Below are 20094 nucleotides of genomic sequence, written 5' to 3' on the forward strand. Positions count from 1 at the left end.
GAACAATGCCAGTAACTAGAAACATAAATGGAAACAATTCAACAGACAAATGAGACATTCAGCAGCATTTACTACAAACGTTTAAGTTCATGGTACCCATCAGGCAGGGACAAGAACCGCAGTCTAGCCTCAGCTGGGCCTTGACGCTGGAGCTGGGCTCTGGAGGACGGGACTGAAAAGACAAGGAGGGTGGGGGAGATGGAGGGGTCGGGGGCTCCAGTAGCAGCACTGGAACGGGGCCCGGGGCAGACTCACCGGAGGGGGCGGTGTGGTTGCGCTGGGAGGCCTGGGACTGAGGCGGCGCCTGGCTGTGGCTCTGAGTCTGTTGGAGGATGTTCAGGCACTCTCCCAGGCAGCTGAGTGTGGCGGCTGACGTGGCTTTGAGCAGCAGCAGGTCCTGATCCAGGCACGAGAGCGGGCCTTTGGTAGGTAGTGAGTCAATGGACTGGACAAGGTTCTTCTGTTGGCCCTCTGCCTGGGACATCACCTGCAAAAAACACCCACAAACATTAAATAATGCTTCCGTGCCGATGGATGTCTCGGTGGGTTATTGCAGCACACTAGCAGCAGTCCATCAAATGTGCAGAAATACTTCACTAAAGACTTAGCCCACACTACTGTGACATGCAAAAGATGTAAGTCAGTCCACAAAAGTGCTACTGCAAGGCACACTCATTTGAAAAGACAATTTAAACGCTGCAGAGACATAACACACAACATTAAATCCTATTAATAGTGCTGACTTGCAGCCTGTTTTATACAGGCCATACATACTGTTTGTAACGCATGAGCTGTCTGCTCACGGCATATGTAAACAAGTCAAGAATACAGATGTCAACATTGCAAAGAATTACATTCTATTGCATTTTTATTAGTTACGTCATCAGTGACCGCTGTGTCGACTCGATTTTCATCACATAACAGTCGACAACCTCCTGAGACCTGAGCATCAGTTTTAAATTTCTCCATTTCTCTTTATTTCAAGTGTGGACACAGGGATTATTTCATTGTATATTATAATAAAATCACCAATATGTAATAAAATATAAAACTGTTCATTTCCATGTCTGAACATTGCTGTGCAAAAGCAGAATAGCAAATAACGAAGTCCCGATGTCCTCAATCAAGCACTTGCTAATTAGCGAAGTTGATAGAAGTAAACTAGAAAAGTTAATAAGCATGAACAAACAAGTTTCAACTGTGAAAATTGATAAGGTTTTGAACCTTGTCCACTTTTGTTGCATGATCTTCTGTTGAATGAATCAGCTTAAAAACACGCTATCATGTTTTTATACCAATTAGTATCTAGTTATGAGGGTAAAAGTTTAAATGAAGCGGAATAAGCTGCCACAAACTTAACGTCCCCATATGAGGATGCAGGGTCTCAGGAGATTAAAAAAATTTGAAGTCGCGCAACCTCTACCTACAATTTCTACACCATCTTATCTCTGCAGGTGAAATCCTCGAATACATACACTGAGTTTGCAGCAGCAGAGAAAAAGCAACTGTTTTTCAATTTCATTTTCCACAGAAGCTGGATTTAAAGCTATGAACTGAAACTTGTCACTGCATGAAATGTGTCTGTTTCACCAGTTAAAGCTTGATGCCTGTGGTACAAACAGATTTTTCTTTTTCTCATATCCTTTTTTAATACCAAAACCAGACAAACGATACAGTCGATCAAACACAGATTTCCATTATTGTCTAAAAACTACAAAAACACATTAGTGAGAGGCACTGCTGCACAATGAGTACTGCTGTTTAATTGGATTCATGTGGGAAATCCCCACTAGAGCACTGAAGGTGGTTCAATCTGCTGCTGAAAATAATTCCCAAATATTCCCAAGGAAATGATTTAACCTTATAAATGTATTGTCATTTTCCTGAATCATCTTCAGTGTGTCTTGTTTCCCTTATTAGTTCTTCATGTATACTGTATTCCTACCTCCTCCTATTCCTGTTTTTGAGAAACTGCTCTATATGCGTGACCAGTTTTTGAATATCTGTCTCAAATGGGAACCAGCGGTTTTAAAGCTGGGGACACAGATTACATAGAGACATAAGAAAATTCTGAGACATGAAAGTGGCACCATTTCGGTCTTAATGGGATTTGCTGACAGTAGGAAAAATACTGAATAACTCCAGCCTCAGTGTTTCGCTGCTGACTCATGAATTGCAGACTTAATTAGTTTGGCGGTTTTTAGTTAAGGATTTGATGACACATCATATCAAATTAATGGCCACTTTATAGCCGATCATTGATCGTTAGGGACCCCCAAACCAACTGTGTTTCTATCTCAGAAAATGGCAGCACTGTGGCATCATTGTGCATCGTTCTTCCAACTAGGAGAGAAATTAATTTATATTATGTTTGGAGAAACTGTGTTAAATATATCCAAAAACGGGGATACAAGTATTCCCACACATCCACATTGTTTTGCTCGTGTGTAGGAAGTGATACAACTTCGCAGTAAATCTCTTGGTATCACCTCAGTCTTGACTAGAGGCAACAACTGAGCCACACGACCATCTGCTCCAAGACGACGGTGCCAAAAAAAATTTTTTGAAAAAAACTTTTAAAACTCTTCAAACCAGCAACGCTGTTCTCCACGCTCCCACGGACGCACACAACAATTCCTACTCCGAAACTTATTTCTTTGTGACTCACCTATCTTAGTCTAAATGTAACACAAATGGAAGAAGACAAAGGCAAAAACAAAGCCGGTTCACAGGCGGGTAACAAGCTTCTCCTAGGGCTAATGAATCCGGGTTGTTTATCAGCCTGGAAATGTTGTATTCATTAATATTGTATGGCTTCACAAACACTTTTCCTTCGCACACACTTCAATAGCACATCTGTCTCTCCGCTTCAGCACACAGAGACTGTTACAGTGAAAAGCCGTTGCAGCAGGGGTTGTATGTGGCAAAGACGCCTATGTGAAGGGAATTCAGAACTTTATTTTACCAATTATTCAGCTGTTTACACGGGTCGGATGTTGGGGGGGCCTCGGGCGGACGGAGCTCAAGTTTTTATATTGAATGCTTTTTTTATAAATAGATTCTTAGTGTTCAGCATACCGTATCATATTCGCCGTGCCCTTCGAACGATCAGGACTCGCTGTGTTAACATTTCACAGTGGAATTTCATATTTTCTTACAGCTGTTGGGACCAGTTTGTAGCAGAATGTGATGCTGCATGTTAGAGAAAATGTGTCTAGCTGGAGAATTCAGGAGAGTGGCGCGTTACTAAGAAAGAGCAATAAGTGCTCTTAGTGGCAAACACAAAAATAAGACAAAGACGGTTTTGAATGACAGAGAGGAGCAATATACTGTTATACCGTGCAGGGATGAATTTAGTTATTTATGATAGGATGATAGATGAGGTGAAATGAGACAAGATGTGGGATACGAGACCGGATATGAGACATGAGAGATGAGAAAAGATATGAGTTGTGAGATGAGATAAGAGATGAGATACATATGGTACAAAACAAATATGAGATAAGACATGCAACATGAAATTTAAGATGGGATATTAGGCAAGACATGAGAAGTAAGACGAGATATGAGACATGACGTGAGATATAAGATAAGATATATATGGCACAAGACAAATAGCATAAGACGTGCATCATGAGATTTAAGATGGGATATGAGGCAAGATATGAGACATAAGATGAGAAAAGAGACATGAGACATGAGATGAGATATGACACATGAGATGAAGTATGAGACACGAGATGTGAAACATGAGATGAAACAAGACATGAGACATGAGACGAGATGCATGTGATACAAGACAACTATGAGATAAAACATGCAACATGAGATTTAAAGATGGGATTTGAGACAAGATACGAGACATGCTAAATAAGATGAGATTTGCCACATGAGAATAAATATGAGACATGGGATATGAGATGAGACACATGTGGTACAAGACAAAAAGCATAAAACATGCAACGTGAGATTTAAGATGAGATTTGAGTGAGATACGTGACAAAACATGAGATATGAGACATGATACGAAATATGAGACATGGGATATGCGACATGAGATGAGACTAGATATAAGATAAAAATACATGTGGCAAATAGCATAAAACATGCAAAGTGAGACTTATGAGATTTGACACGCAATACGTGACAAAACCAACAATATGAGACAAGAGATTATTTCTGAATCTGTCAAGAATTAGCTAGGATGATGATGAGCGGTGTCGCCCACATCGAACTTCAACACTGCTCTTCATGAAACCTTTGAGTGACACCGTGGAGAGTTACACGGAGTCAAAGGCATCACTCTTTCAGAACTACTCATATCCTTTACATGTCTGTGCTGCAGTTTTCTTGATACTTATTTTCTCGCATGTGACACAGACTCTGCTAATCAGAAATAAGCCAACTGTTTAAGACATAACGAGCCAAGTGCACCAGGCTTAATCATGTCACAGGCTTGTCAGTTTTATAACCACCTGTCTACAAGGCGAGTGGTTCACATTAAACAGTTACATTTACAATGCGTTACCACCAGTTACATGCTGATGCTAAAGCTGCGGGATAATCGTAGCTCTAGTGTACAGCGTGGTACATGAAAGCAGAGATTTATGAGGATAATTGCTTCTGTGCTGCACTAATAATGCCAGAAATCAGAATCTGCCTCGGGGTCTGCGCTCACTAAAGAAGCCTTTAGCGGGCTGCAATGCAAGTTGGAGAACAATGTTGCTATGCGACCTTAAGCAACTCAGAAAAAGGAGACGAAAGGGAAAAAAACATGCTCAAAAATAACACAGCTCGCTGGGTTTTATGGTGCTCGGGAAGATGCAGCCACATTTCTTGATGTTAGTAAAGCATGGCATTTAAACACAAAGATGGGAAAAAGCATGTAGCAGATGATTGTTATTACGCTTTTGGCAAGGAAGACGGTAATATAAGATAAACACAACATGAAAGAAAAGGGGATAAAGGATAATTTAAAGCAAAATGGGGAAACAGAAATGAGGTCGGGAATGATGAAAGTACAAAGATCCGGTCTCAGATCACCTGAGTGAGAAAATAAATGGAAATAATTTAGGTTCTTGTGTGTGAACAGTGATTGATAGTAGTAGTAGTGGCTCTCTTTGGTTTATAAGCAGACACGAAGATAAAAATTCAGTGAGCTTACAGTAATGGCTGCTCAACACACACACACACTCACACAGCCATCCAGAGCCAAAGGACCAACGATGCTTCCAGAAATAGCCGGCTCTGCCGTGGAAGTGTAAGTGCCCAGTGGTGCTGCTGCACAGACAGCCGAGGCGTTTGATGAGTTCACATCAGTCGCCTGTGACAAGCTGGCTGTGGAGAGACACTCATGTGGTCTGACTCCCACCGTCACACGTCCAGTGAGGAGACAGATGCATGCATGGACAGACAGACGGATGAAAGGTGACAGCGTGAAACTGGCCCCAACATCCGACTCAAGACCTCGCCGATATATATTGGTGCTTCAATTCTGCCTTTCAGAGACAGCGGCTGCTGCCCACACAACAAGGGGAGGGTTTAAGTGATGCACGCATTGAAAGAAATAACCAGACAACCTGAGTCACATTGTGAAAACTGTTTTAAGAATCACGGCTTAAGGGAAAAGGTGTGTGATTTAATACACTGTTCAGTTCACTTCATCTTTAACCAGGATATGAAGGATCGAGCGTTTCGGGAAAATTAAAAAAGTCAGGATATCTTGACCTCTGCGGCTTTGGTGTCTCTTTTTTTGAGGTCAGCTTCTACAAAAAGCTGGAGCACATCCTGACCCACAAATAGCTTTGAGGAAAAGATGAAGGCCTTTTCCGACCATCGCCACCTCGGCTGCACATGACTCCGACTAATCCTTAACAAATTCAAAAATGAGGTGAAGCGTGAATGGAGCAGAGGCAGGCAGACACGCAGCTAGCGACTCATTATGCCACCCACCAGTTGCTGAAATTGGCCACGTCTTTAACTCAATCAGGATCACTTCAGTCAAAGAACCCGCAACTCGCTTGCATTTGCAGTAAAACTGAAGTAAGCTTTCGGCGGTGCGACTCCGTTCCTGGACCTGCATCGTGAGCGGGAGCAAGGAGGAGGAGGAGGAGGAGGGAACAGCGAAGGTGGGAAGGCTAAAGCAGCTTAAACGAGGTGCTCTGAATGGGATTTACCAGCGGATGATGAGCTGTCAGCCGACGTGGGCTGTGTTTTAGATTAACTATCAACCGAAGTAGCCGGGACTGGGACCTAATCTTGACGTTTTGGTCTGCCTGAGCTAATGCTAATCTCCATTTATGCATGGGTTAAGGTTTATTTCCGCCCAAAAGTTTGTGGATTTACTCCCTTTTCCAGCAAGCCTCAAGTGGTCACATGACGAATTGCCTTTCATGTGTAAAGCCAGCAGAGCTGCACCTCTTTTAGACATCCAGGTCCATTAGATAAGAGCAATCCCACATTTACAGAACTCAAAACTCGGTGCTGCTGGGCTCACACTGCATATCTTCACCTTCCTGCCTGCTGTTAGGACGGTTCACTGAATGCTGGCGGGGCGTGGGATAAACAGGACAGAGCTGAGGAGGCGCATCGTGTGAAGATTCGCCGAGACGCAAGGGCCATTGATGCGCAACTGCGTGCATGTGTTGCAGGGTGGGAGACACCCTCACAGCAAACAAGAGAGCGGCGCTTATGAATATTTTCAACCCCAGGAACCAGAAAAATAAATGGGATGCACAACACAACGTCCCAGATGCTGCTGTTCGACCATAAATCCACTGTGTAATCAGCACGCAGCAGCTTTCTGGTCTCTACTGTGTACAGTTGCGTATAAATCACGGCGCAAACAGGCTCCTTTACTGTCAGCGCCGGTATCCTCCGGCCTTTATCTGTGCCAAGCCCGTCAGACAAGTTTATTGGCCCGTTATGAATTAAAGGAAGGAAAACAATAAATGACAAGAGGAAGGAGGGCAGCCGGGAGGAGGCCCGAGATGGACGAGCAGACACGGAGGAAGACGGAGCGAGGAGCTAAACGATGGCAGGCACGAATCAGGTCGCAGAAAACAACAACCCAATTCTTCTGAACTAAAAGAATGTGAAGCCGAAACAGACCATGAATCGAGCGTCACAGAGGGCCCTGTTTGCTCCCTCTGTGGAGGCAAAAAGAAAAAAAAAAAAAAAAAAAACGCAAGCACCAGACAAGTGTTTGTTTTGCTTAATGATCATGCCATCTGCTCGCTATTTACTCAGACTGTCCCAGGTTCACTTGGGGAGACACGCTCCCGCTCCTGAGAGGTGAGAAAATATTCCCCACCCGCACCGATCACTAGTTGCTCTCGCGGAGTGCCGCGCAGTGAATCATTTAGACGAGATATTCTTAGTGCCGAGAGGCAGACGCACAGCGTGGCGCATCTGAATGGGGAATTTAACGACTTGAAGCCAGCCGTGTCTTCAAGCAGCAAGAAAGGCATGAAAGGAAGGGCTTTGTATGAAATATTGATGCTCCTCCAAGAGTGTCGTCAGACTGACAGGCTGAGGAGCCGTTTGGGTAAATGGCAAGTTTTTAATGCACTGTTTAGATAATGGTTTCCTGGTGTCTTAGGAACGGTGACATAACAATACGAGGTGCGCGGATCTTACTGTGAGGTCTTCGGAGTTAATGGCTTTTATGTTTCCTTTTTGTTTAGAGCAGATAAGAAAGCCTCATTTTGCGCACATCAAACGGAGCTGCTTTGTCCCAGCTTTAAGGCAGCTCCCTGAACGCTTGGAAACAAAGGAGAAATGGAAAAGTATGCTGGTAATCAGTGCTCAGACTTACACTAACAGGATCCAATTATACTATAAACACAAAACCACTAAGAGGTAATTTTGTGCTCTTGGATTTAATCAAAACTGAGATAAAAACTGCACGATAATGAAAATAATGTCTAGTTGCAGAAGTAATCAAGAAGTAATCAAGCTCATTTTGTATCTGATAAGATTTGACGCCATTATGATCAGATTCTAACCGTTGACATGGACCGTAAACAATAGAAACACAGATTAGGCATAACATTATGACCACCCTCCTAATATTGTGTAGGTCTCCCTTGTGCCTCCAAATCTCCAGGATGTTGTTAGTGGGGGCCTTTGGGTCCTGTGGATTGAGGGGAGGGGCCTCTGTGGGATGATCCACAGAGGCCCACTTGATCAGTTTGGGATCTAGTAAATTTGGAGGCCAGGTTGACACCTTGGGCTGTTTTTCATGTTTTTGTGAGTTGTTCCTAAAGAGTTTTTGTGTGTGTGTCAGGTTGCATCTTGTTAGGGATGGCTTGCATCAAGGAGTGTTATTACTATAGGGGGTGGGGGTGTCCGGTCTGGTCTAGGTGGGTGCTACATGTCTAAATAACATCCACATAAATGCCAGGTCCAAAGGTTTCCCAGCAGAATACTGAATTATCACAAGATGGTCAATATTATCATCATAATGTTATGGCTGATGGGTGAACATGCCTCAAAACCTCACAATAAGACTTGTTAAACTTTACTGACAAGGTTGAATTAATTTAAGAACATGGCAGCAAACATTTATTATGTACTTCCCAAGTTGATTACAACTTCATCCATCCTCACTTTAACTTCTGGAAACTCATCGCCTGATGTTTACCAGCAGGTAGCACCGCACCTCTCAATCTAATGGAAAACCTTTTATGATCGGATTAGAGCGAGTCAGCCTGCTCATTTTTATAAAGATTAGGCAATTATTCCTATCATTAACAGAACACAACGGTCCATGCAAATGCAGCCAATGTTGACGGAGCAAAAATCACTTTCTAACCTTTAAGCTCGACTAGTTTCTTTCAGCGTAGAGGCCGCAAACGCAACCCTGACATTTTACACCTTTTGAGCCGATATGGCAAAATTAACACTCGGCCGCCCGTTTACAAGTGAAGCAGACACGGAGCAACATTCATTGCGCTCGTGTCTTCCTGATGAGATTAGTCCAGTAGGACTTAATTAAATCTGTAAATAAACACAGAACAATGAGCTGAAACATGCTCAAATGCAGAGTCAGGAGTCGTTCGGCTTTAACACATGTATCAATTAAAGAAATATGTGCAAATGTAAATAATTATACAGGTGGTCTGAATGACAACCACGGATATCGACTAATACAGGTTAAGTTTCTCTTCTTACAGTTCAAGGACGTGAAGTAGCGAGAAAGTATCTCGCCGGGATCAAGCAACATGTTCCTCAACTTCCGACTCCCCGCCAGCTCTCATCCTCCTCCTCCGTACGAACAGTTTATACGGACAGGAGTGTTTTACATTTAGAAAGCCTCTTGTCTCTCCTCGTTCACGTTTTCTACCTCCTTCCCAACTGCAAAGTCATCTTATCTCCATAATTCAGCGGCCAGACGCACAGCTGCCTGGCAACGATCCCGACGAGCAGATTTCATCTTGAAACAAACAGGAGGGGAGGCAGGGACGCTGCAGCTAATGGCTGCACAGTTCACCAGCCAGGCTAACAATCATGTCTGCATCATGTCTTTATCATCTTCACTTCACCGGCCCAACTTTAGGTCTAATCTCTTGCAATTAATCACTATGGGAAAGAAAAAAAAAACTGCAGGCGGGCTACTGAGGAGTGACAAGGAGGGAGAAAACATTTTCATCTAGAAAGATAAGCAGAGAGGAGCGAGTGGCTGTTCTGAGTTCAAGGAGACGTAGCGGATGAGGAAGAAATGGTAACTAGAGCTGACAGGTTCGGTGACTGAGGCGGAGAGAATTAATGAGGATTTAAAATCCAAAACTAAGTCCAAACAGATGGGAAATTTGAAGGGGAGAGATTTTTAATTAACTCACTATGTTCTTGGAGGTTTGTGAAGTCAAACTCTTATAGGAAGCGCGGTAAAAATAGACAATCTCTGCTCCATACATTCAGGGATTAGCAGGACAACACGGTATGGAAAATTAAACGTTCCATATGGATGAGCTGGCGCCCACTCTCCTCACTTCATCCGCTCCACAATTTATCTTTCCATCCACACGCGGTCACTTCCACATCTTGAGTGCTGATTATTGCACACACTCACACGCACTTGACACACCAGCCCCGGTCCCTCGGCCGCCATGTTAATCAGCACCGATACATGCAATAAAAAATGCCAACGAAGCCCGAACTTGCAGCGAGGAGTGAGCAACGCTGCAGTCAGTGTCAGGGTCGCCCGGGTGCCAGAAATATCTGCTGAACTCACTGCTGCAGTGTCCCACCTGAGACCAGTGCACAAAAGGCAGAGGCCACGGAAAACACTGGAGCAGAGGGGCGGCAGGTTTTTGGGACTTTTGGGAAAATTCCTCTTTGAAGGATGAATCTAGTTTGCTGTAGTTTTGTCTGTCATTGCTATTTATCAAAGGACCTTAAATCAATCCAAACTGCCTGTTATAGACGAAACATCTCCATGGTCATGTGATCTGATTGTAATCAAATGCAAAACTTTACAGCATGTTTACAACCATTACAAAAAAATATTTTGGTGTCAATAGTTTATTTCACTATTCAAGACAGCTGTAAGAGGGTGAATTTTTTCTAACTCATTTGTCTATTTTTTATTTAAAAGTTTGCATAATTAAGCTAACATAGCAGAGAGTTGGGTGGGTGGGTCTCAACTTCCAATATGACTCTTGTGTTCATATTTGGAGTATCCGAATGTGGGCGGAGTAAAGCTCATCCAACATGGCGACCTCAGGCTCCGTCCCACTCCGGGCTTCATTTTTGAGGTTCAGAATCCAAAGGGTGACGTCACGATGGGTTTGTCCATAGTATAAACAGTCAGTGGATGCGACTGTGTCACTGTGAGGTGTGGGGAAGATGGAATTTTTTTCTTGGTTTCAAAAAATAAAAAAAAGTGTTGTTGGGCTAAAGTTGCAGTTCTAACACGGGGCCATGCAAACGTATTTTACTACTAGTGTGGGATTATTCTACAACATTTACTCATGACAGTAAAATAGTCCATCCTTAGCCATTCTACTCCATTAATTTCTCTCTCAACTAGTAGAAAATGTTGTGAACACCTGATTATGCATGGTCATACCACCCAGCCATATGACAGAAGATGTTTTTTCGCCCCAAAACTTTATTGACAACACTTAATTCATCCATTTTACTACAGGCTACTGCCCACGCTGAGTCCAGCTACATCTCCTGATGTTAACCACATGTGGAGCAGAAAAGAAAAAGCTCACAAATAATGTATTATTCCCACCATAGTGAAAGGATTGTATCAACAACTGAGAAAAAGGATCAGGTCAAGTGTTAAAAAATGGTTACTAGGTGCGAAAGCGTTGCATTAACATGATTCTATTGAGCAGATTATTGAAGGTCGACACCAACCCTCTCCATCTGATTGAGTTTCCATGTAAAACGAGCCATTTTGGCGCAAATATTATCACACAGGTTAGTAAATACGATCATATCCACTAAAGACTGAGATTACAAAATTAAAAATGACAGCCCCCATCATGTTGTCATCTCGTCTTTGAAAATACCACTTCCTTACACATTTTCTCTTCTAAAAAGCAAAAAAATAGAAACCTCACACCAACAAATCTGCTTTGAAATCCAAGTCTACAGTCCACCGATTTAAAATGTGTCCTAGTCACCCACCTCTTTGACCTCCAGCAGCCGTCCCGGATACTGACTCTTGGCTCGCCGCGCTGCAGCTGGAGATTTGTGGTGGGTGATGGTGACGATGTTGCTGGGTGAGGCCGTGTGGCCCAGGTGCCTCTGGGAACCCGGGGATGAGGATGGGGTTAGGTGGGGGAGGAGGGAGAAACTACGGGTCCGACCAGAGGACGAGGAGCCCTGGGTGAGGGAGGGAGGGAGGGGGAGGGAGGGGGTGACACAGAAAGGGAGAGAATGAGTCGTGTGGGAATTTAACCGTTACAGGAGCGTGATCCTCTTCATATTCGCAGGAAACGGTTCAATAAGGAATCAAGTGGTTCTACTGTTTTAATCAGATAAACAACATTTATGAGGTTATAACGAACTCAGTTTGGTTCTAATCTCACCGTACTGAGATGAAGGGTGAGAAGCTGACAGGAGGGCTCACTCCATTCATTCCTTTATGAAACGACCTGGTGCTGAGGCCGATGCCGATCGATCGATATCTCGATGCCGGCAAAATTATTGAGTTCGTTTTCATTTACAGCGCGATTAATTTGATTTATTATTATTTATCTTATCTTATTTGTGTCATTGTCTTTGTTCCTAATTGTCTCAACTTTCCACGGCTACTGTCTTGACCAGGCTTCTCTTGTATCTCAACAGATAGACCTGGTTAAATAAAGGCTAAAAATAAATAAATGCATATAAAAACTGCAAATCTCAAATTCAATATGCAACTACAGTAGTTTGTTTGACTCAATATTTTGACTCAAGTTTGACTCAATATTTGCTCTCAATTATGTTTGTTTCTTACAAATATTTCATCCTGACATGAGCAAATGACTCTTAGAGACATTAGGACTTGGCCTTGACTGCGTTTTACAAGGCAGAATAATCCTTTCGCTGTTTCGTTTCTCAGTGAGCAAAGTCACATCACATCCTTCATTTGGCCGCTTCCTCCTCTTCCCCCCTCTGTGACTCTCTGTCTCTTCGGTTCGCTGACCCGACACAGGCAGCGACGTCGGACCAGTATCTCTCCCTCTTCTGTCTTGTATTAGTTTACAGCGGCGCGGCGAGGCTACGCGCCAGAGATTTATCCCTCAGAAGAGCACGGAGGTCTGGTCAGCACAGCGGTGGAAATAAAATAGATCAAATCAACAACTTCCACCTCAGAGCCCCGGCTCGCTGAGGGGGAAAGAGCCGGCCTTCGCTTTGAAGCGATGCTGCTCAATCTGCAGCTAGGATTTCCTGATGTAACATAACATTACGCACATGAGCGGAGGATAACTGCTTGTTTTGTTCCTTCGAGATCGCAAGTTTGCACGAAGGCGTGGGCGGTGGAATACGAGAAGTCGCTGCGAAGAATATTTTCCTGGTGATTAGATGCAACCAAACACTAGATACGGCGAGTTACAGGAGGCCGGTCCTTGTGTAATCGTTTTAACAGAAAATAATCAGCTTACAGGAGGGAACGCTGTTGTGCCGCTGCGAGGCTTAAGCCACGAGCGGTGAGTAAGCAGAAAAGGAGACGGGAGCGTGAACAGATAGACGCGTCCTCCAAAAAACTGGCACAGAGCCCCCGAGCATTTCAACAAACTGGAAGGGAACGAAATTTCCGAGAGGAAAAGTTGAGTGCAAAGAAGGTGGGCAGACGTACGCGGGGAAAGTATTAAGCAGAGGGTTATATATAAAGTTCTCTTTATAGTATATATAGTATATAAAGAGAACTCCTGCAAGTCATTCAAAAAAATATGCTGCAAAATATTAACCTTGTTTTCAAGTAAATACTTTTTAATGCTGTAAACTGACTTAGAAATAAGTAGTCTCATAACACTGACATTCACGGCATAAAATTTAAAATATAATCTGGATATAAAAAGTTCCAGGAAGTGGCTGCCGCTTCACAGGTGTTTTGCTGTCACCCAGCCGTGGGTGGACTTGGCCCTTTTTTGTGTGTTTGTGAGGGCAGCGTGGGAAGCCGGTGCAACGGTCAGCTGCTGACTTGCCATATTCCGCACCGCACGGAACCACACTAATTACACGCAATTAGCTATTCAGTAATAACCAGAGATGGAGCGTTTGAGAGTAGTTCAATATCCACACAACCGGTGCTGCTGAGCTCACTCGTCTGACCAAGTGGGATCGACGGGGAGCTCATATTTGGATGCAGATTCTGCTCTATGAAAGGCTGCAACATCACGCTAAATGCCACCAGGATGTGACACGTGCTGTACAAGCAGGTTGGCGCGACAACTTGTTTGAGGTCTACTGTGAAGAACTCGGGACAGAGGTGAAACCTAAAACACGTTGCCTTTAATGTTTTAGATAAACTGCGCCAAGTCCCAGAAGTCCTATGTGAACAACAAGCCAACCTGAGATTACAACGCCTACGGTCTGGCTGCAGGCCAACCAGCTTGGAGGAACATCTCTACCACCTGATCAGCTACCAAGAGAGCAACATTATGTTGCCATAAGGTGTTATGCATAAGCACATATGCGCGGCATCGTATGGGACACTGCTAGTTCCAGACCGGATGCTGGTTCAGATGATGCCTTCAATAGGCTTGTGTGTACTTTATTCACAGAACTTCCATGTGAACAGTCCCATCTTGTGGTATTTACGACCTCATGAGTGGAAATTAAGCGGAAAAGTTCGGGTTCGCAGCTTGTGACATATACGCTAATGCTTCAAAGCATAGTTATTATAAGTTATTACATTCTAATTTGTTTGTGTCAAACTCGTTTTAGTTCAGGGGCCGATTTGCAACTTGATCTCAAGACAGCTGCTGGACAAGTAACGTTATAGCGTCATAACCTATAAATGACCACAACTCCAGATTTTTCCCTTCATTTCAGTTCAGTGAGCTACTTTATGAAAATGTTCACATTTAACGACCAATCCTTTTAAAGAATCCAAAATTTATTAAGAAAAATAAGTGCGATTCTGGCGCATTGCTGCCATCTGCTGTATCATTCTGGGTCTCAGCGTTGTGTCATATGTAACGGGTGCCAACTTTATTGAAAAATTGCTTTTACTACCTTATAATTTTCACAATTTGCCACTCTCTGGCATGTCTGACAGCTCTGGTGTAGGGTTCTCTTCACACTTCAGCGGCCTCGTCGTGGTTTCATTTTGCCTTCCCTGCATTAAATTGCTGGCTGTTTTGCATTTACAGCTGCTACCTAGCAGCGGCTTTTTCACATCGTAATGCAGATATTTGCACACGAACATTTGCGTACACGGCCTCTCACGTCGTAACTACGGGGTCACGAGTTGTATTTGAAGGCAGCTTCAGTATCACAATATCTTAATATTTGATCAGCGTCATTACAGCGCACTGATAACACGGTTTGCATATTCTTTTTACTCTTTTTGAAACTTTAAATTCACATGTAATTTGTACCTTAGCAACAAACATACCAGCAGAGACGTCGCATTACACACACACATCTTCTATGCGGCCGAAACAACACTCATCAGCCCGACTCAAAGTCCACAGTTAGACTCTTTGCCCTTCCTGTCAGGAGCCGTGCACGCCGCAAACAGCGAGCGCGCTGGGCTAATTCATCAGTCTGCTAATCACTTTGATAGCATGCAGCTGCGCTCCGTGCCTGGCTGAGCGGGCCCTGGCTCTCGCCCTGCGGCGAGACACCACCACGGCTGGAGGGCACAACCCTGACAGGAAAATAACGTCAGGAGCCTTGAGCGTGTGGGTGTAAATTATAAAACTAAAACGACGGCAGAGTTCCACGTGGGAGCTTTAACTTCGGTGTTTTAAAGGGAAAATACAAAGTCAGAATAATGCACGATGAATGGAGGTGCAGGGCGAGGGGCCGGATGAATGTGAAACTGCTCTGAAGTATCTTAGCTGGCCATTAAAGCGTTTTTATGTGGGTGTAGTTCAGCTCATTGAATTTCATTATATTGTAATCTTTTTGCTATGCCTACTCAGTACTCTGATAGAAAACCAGTATTACTTCCTATCTAAAATCTTATGTATGATTACGCTTTCTCCAGCTGCAGGAAGCAATTATTCGGTGTATTACTGCTCATTTGTATCGTTTCACTGGATTTAACTGCGAAACTCCGAAACCAGGACACACAAACTCAGACTGCCACCACCAAACGCTGCCACCGTCGACATGTAGGCCTCAGCTGTGGCTGGAAAGAGGAAACCAGCTTGCTGACTCCATCAGCTGTGACCTCTGGTAGATCGGCGGCACTGCATCGAACAAGGTCAAACTCTGGGGATCTATAGAGAGCTCCAGCTCGGAGAGAGAAGAGTCTCTGCTCACTCATTGAAGAGTTATGGTTATGGCAGTTGGAGATATTTACAAGGTGCATGAATCGATTGAACGTGGTCCCGTGTGTTTCAACTGTTGCAACTGTTTATTAACTTCAAAACAGAAGTAGGTCATTAGTACACAGTTTGACAAAAAAAAAAAAAAAAAAAAAAACTGTGGGGCAGAACAAACCAAAACTGGTTATAGACCTGACACAGCAGACAGCTTAAACAGAGCCTACACAGTCAAGGCCTCGTAGATAGATAGTGTTCCTGGAATGAATTAAATGCATATTTTAGTTGGTTTAGTTTACATCCGCCTGTTTTTATGAATGTGAAAAACTTCAGAGAAATGAAGAAAATCGCCAAAACGAAAGCTTTTATACTCGGCTGAGGTGAGTTGATGCACTGATGCGTTCGAAATGCGTTAAAGTTTAGTGGAAATAGAGTGATGAAGTTAATTATAATGTACTATATATGAAGCATTTCATTTAAATGGCTTCCACTCAACCAATACACAAAGAGGTTATATTTACACGGTAAGATGATCCTCAGATTTATACAAGAATCGCACATGAAAGTGTTACTTTCTTCATGTCTTCTTCGCCTGCTTCTTTTCAGTGAGTCCTGACCGCTTTAGTCAGACTCCTTTTTCAATCAGCGGTGTGTTCGAGTGCTTTTCAGAGCAAACACAAGCGACAAGAGGCGACGTCTCTGTCTGCAGAGGCTCTTTGACGTAAACGGTTAAAAGGGACCTAACGGCTGTCACTATTCAGACGACAATGTGCGTTTTGTTTTACAGATTGTCTTTTCATTTGCTGCATCTGAATGGAAATCTGTCTATTTTATCATTTGTAAGCCTGGGGGAGGAACATGCTATAAGTCCATTTGTAACTTCACGTACTGACAAAGATCAAGTTCTATGCTTTATCAAATGTAACATGAATTGAAACTGTGAAACTTATCTGTCAAAAAAAAAGTGCAGATTCACCTGAATGCTGCTTTTTTCACTGACGTTATGGGTTGAAATACAATAACAGGTGTTTCAACTGTGCAGTCCACCCCCCATGAACATTAAATGACCGTTCAATGTGAGAATAATGTACAGGAATGAGAAAAATAGAGCACAAATATACCTTGCATGTGTCCTTCTGCCGTATGTACTATAGTTCAAAATAAAAGCCAACTTTGACTGCCCCTGAATCGATCACCAGAATAAAATCTGTCAGCACTTTTATTTAGTTTCTTATAAAGAATGAACTCTTGCCCTTTCCTTGTAATAAATAAATCCTGCTACACCTTTTTTTCTGCAACACAGGCGTGGCCGCTGGCAGCCTCATCATCGGAGTAGCTGTGATAACGATCTGAGAGGCAGACAGCGCGGCTCAGGGAGGGATTAGACCACAGCAGCGGGAACAGTAATAACAGCTGCTGCCGGGGAAATGCCCGACAAGCGCGCAACGGGAACAAAAACGGCCGCTCGGCTCCGCGGGGCGGGAGGAAGAAAGACGCATAGACGGTTTTCTCCTTCCACTTCTCACTGCTTATCCAGTTTTCTCTCATCTTTTGATTGCTTTTCTCATCCTGGCTGAGCAGCGTAATTGGACTTTTCCCTCGCTCCAGCTGTGCAGCGGTTTGAAGTGTTGAATGAGCGAGCCACCAATGAGGCAGCATAATGAGGCTGTAGTATTTAATTGTTTAAAAAGACACATGATATTTTTTTTTGAGAGCAGTTCACAGTTAAAAGACATCTAGTATGAAGTTTTTCCCATGTGTGTGTTCATGTGTCGCTCACTCACCACCACCTCCTGACCCCCACCAGCTCGTTCCACACTCAAGTGTTCATCAGAGCCCTTTAGTTTCCTCACCTGAAAGCGAACACAAACAAATGCAAGGAGAACATTTATCATTTAGTAATAAATGAGGCTGTTTTTATACTAAATGATATGAAAGAATCATGAAAATTAGTCAATAACCAATAAAATCTCTACAGGACTCTTGCAAATCAGTTATTTCCATTATTCTCCCACATACAGTGGGGGAAATAAGTATTTGATCCCCTGCTGAATTTGTAAGTTTGCCCACTTCCATAGAAATGATCAGACTCTGTTTTTTATGGTTGTTTACTGGTTATGGGTATAGACAAAATATCAATCGAAAATGCATAAAAAACACACAATCTAAAAGTTATAAATTGTTATGTATTTTATTAAGGGAAATAAGTATTTGATCCCCAACAATTCACTTAGAATTCAGGCTCCTACAGATTGGCTGGTGCGCATGTGGCACACAGCTGTGCTCAGTCAACTAATTACCAATACTCCTGATCTTAACTCGTCATGTATATAAAGCACACCTGCTCTAAGAATCAGTTTCTTACATTCCAACTTCTACAGCACCATGGGCAAGACCAAAGAGCTGTCAAAAGATGTCAGGGACAAGATTGGAGACCTGCACAAGGCTGGTATAGGTTACAAAACCATCAGCAAAAGGCTTGGTGAGAAGGTGACAACTATTGGTGCCATTATTCGCAAGTGGAAGACCCATAAAAGGACCATCAACTGTCCTCGGTCTGGAGCTCCCCGCAAAATCTCGCCTCATGGAGTGAGGATGATGATGAGAAAGGTGAGGGAGCAGCCTAAAACAACACGGCAGGAGCTTGTTAATGATCTGGAAGCAGTTGGGACCTCCGTCACCAAGAAAACAGTTGGCAACACACTGCGCCGTTATGGATTGAACTCTTGCAGTGCCCGCAAGGTCCCCCTGCTCAAGAAGGCACATGTACAGGCCCGCCTTAAGTTTGCCAGTGAACATCTAATTGACTCAGAGAAGGCTTGGGAGAAAGTGCTGTGGTCTGACGAAACCAAAGTTGAGCTATTTGGCATTAACTCGACCCGCCGTGTTTGGAGGATGAAAAAACGTGAGTATGACCCAAAGAACACCATACCCACGGTTAAGCATGGAGGTGGAAACATCATGTTTTGGGGCTGTTTTTCAGCAAAGGGTACAGGGCAACTTCACCGCATTATGGGGCCAATGAATGCAGCCATGTACTGTAACATCTTGGACAAAAACCTTCTTTCCTCACCAAGAACACTGAAGATGCCTCGTGGGTGGGTTTTCCAACATGACAATGACCCAAAACATACTGCCAGGACAACAAAGGAGTGGCTCAAGAAGAAGCATATTAAGGTCATGGAGTGGCCTAGTCAGTCTCCAGACCTTAACCCGATCGAAAACCTGTGGAGGGAGCTGAAGCTCCGAGTTTCCAAGAGGCAGCCAAGAAACTTGAAGGATTTAGAGACTGTCTGTAAAGATGAATGGGCCAAAATCCCTCCTGCGCTGTGTGCAAACCTGGTGACCAACTACAAGAAACGTCTCATCGCTGTGCTTGCCAACAAAGGTTTCTCTACAAAGTACTGACTTGTGTTGTGCTTGGGGATCAAATACTTATTTCCCTTAATAAAATACATAACAATTTATAACTTTTAGATTGTGTGTTTTTTATGCATTTTCGACTGATATTCTGTCTATACCCATAACCAGTAAACAACCATAAAAACCAGAGTCTGATCATTTCTATGGAAGTGGGCAAACTTACACATTCAGCAGGGGATCAAATACTTATTTCCCCCACTGTATAAGATATAATCCAAAGAATATGGGGGAAAACATTACAGCCTGTTAATACAAACTCAGAATTTGCTTTAAGAAAAAGAAGTAAACTTGTAAAACATCTTGAAAAAAATTCCATTTTTTGCAGTATACCATCTCAATTATAGACCCCTTCACTGTTTATAAACAATGTGGCATTTTTTTAAGGGGCGAGGCTTAACTGGATGCAACACATCTCAAATACTACAGCCTGTAAAAGGCGGTTAGCATATTTCAATGGACTGTTCAGGCAGAACGGTCGAGGAAAACGCATATTTTAGAGAATATACTAATACACTCACTCCCGAGAACCGTGGGTTTTATTCCCCGACCCCTACACTTTCACTTTCACTTTGAAAGGAGGACACAGACGGGACAAAGTCTGGTCTGTCTTTATAAGTTGAAGCCTTTCCAAAAAAGATATTACAAGACGTAAGTGAAAACACTGTAGAGGGTAACGTAGACAATGAAACTTCTGCTTGGACACCCCTGAAAAACGCAACTAACACTGTGT

At 43.3% G+C, this 20094-nt stretch overlaps 1 protein-coding gene across 1 annotated transcript in view; it reads right to left on the reverse strand.

The window, feature by feature from the left end:
* Positions 1-20094, reverse strand: part of LOC125020161 (oxysterol-binding protein-related protein 10) — a 76635-nt gene that overhangs the window by 28153 nt on the left and 28388 nt on the right. Inside the window, exons 4-6 of the mRNA XM_047605455.1 lie at positions 17726-17794; positions 11644-11841; positions 256-487 (exon numbers count right to left, since the gene is read on the reverse strand). Coding sequence (XP_047461411.1) covers positions 256-487; positions 11644-11841; positions 17726-17794 — 499 coding nt within the window. The remainder of the gene's footprint in view (positions 1-255; positions 488-11643; positions 11842-17725; positions 17795-20094) is intronic.

Source organism: Mugil cephalus, chromosome 14 (genome assembly GCF_022458985.1).
Source record: "Mugil cephalus isolate CIBA_MC_2020 chromosome 14, CIBA_Mcephalus_1.1, whole genome shotgun sequence".
Taxonomy (NCBI): domain Eukaryota; kingdom Metazoa; phylum Chordata; class Actinopteri; order Mugiliformes; family Mugilidae; genus Mugil; species Mugil cephalus.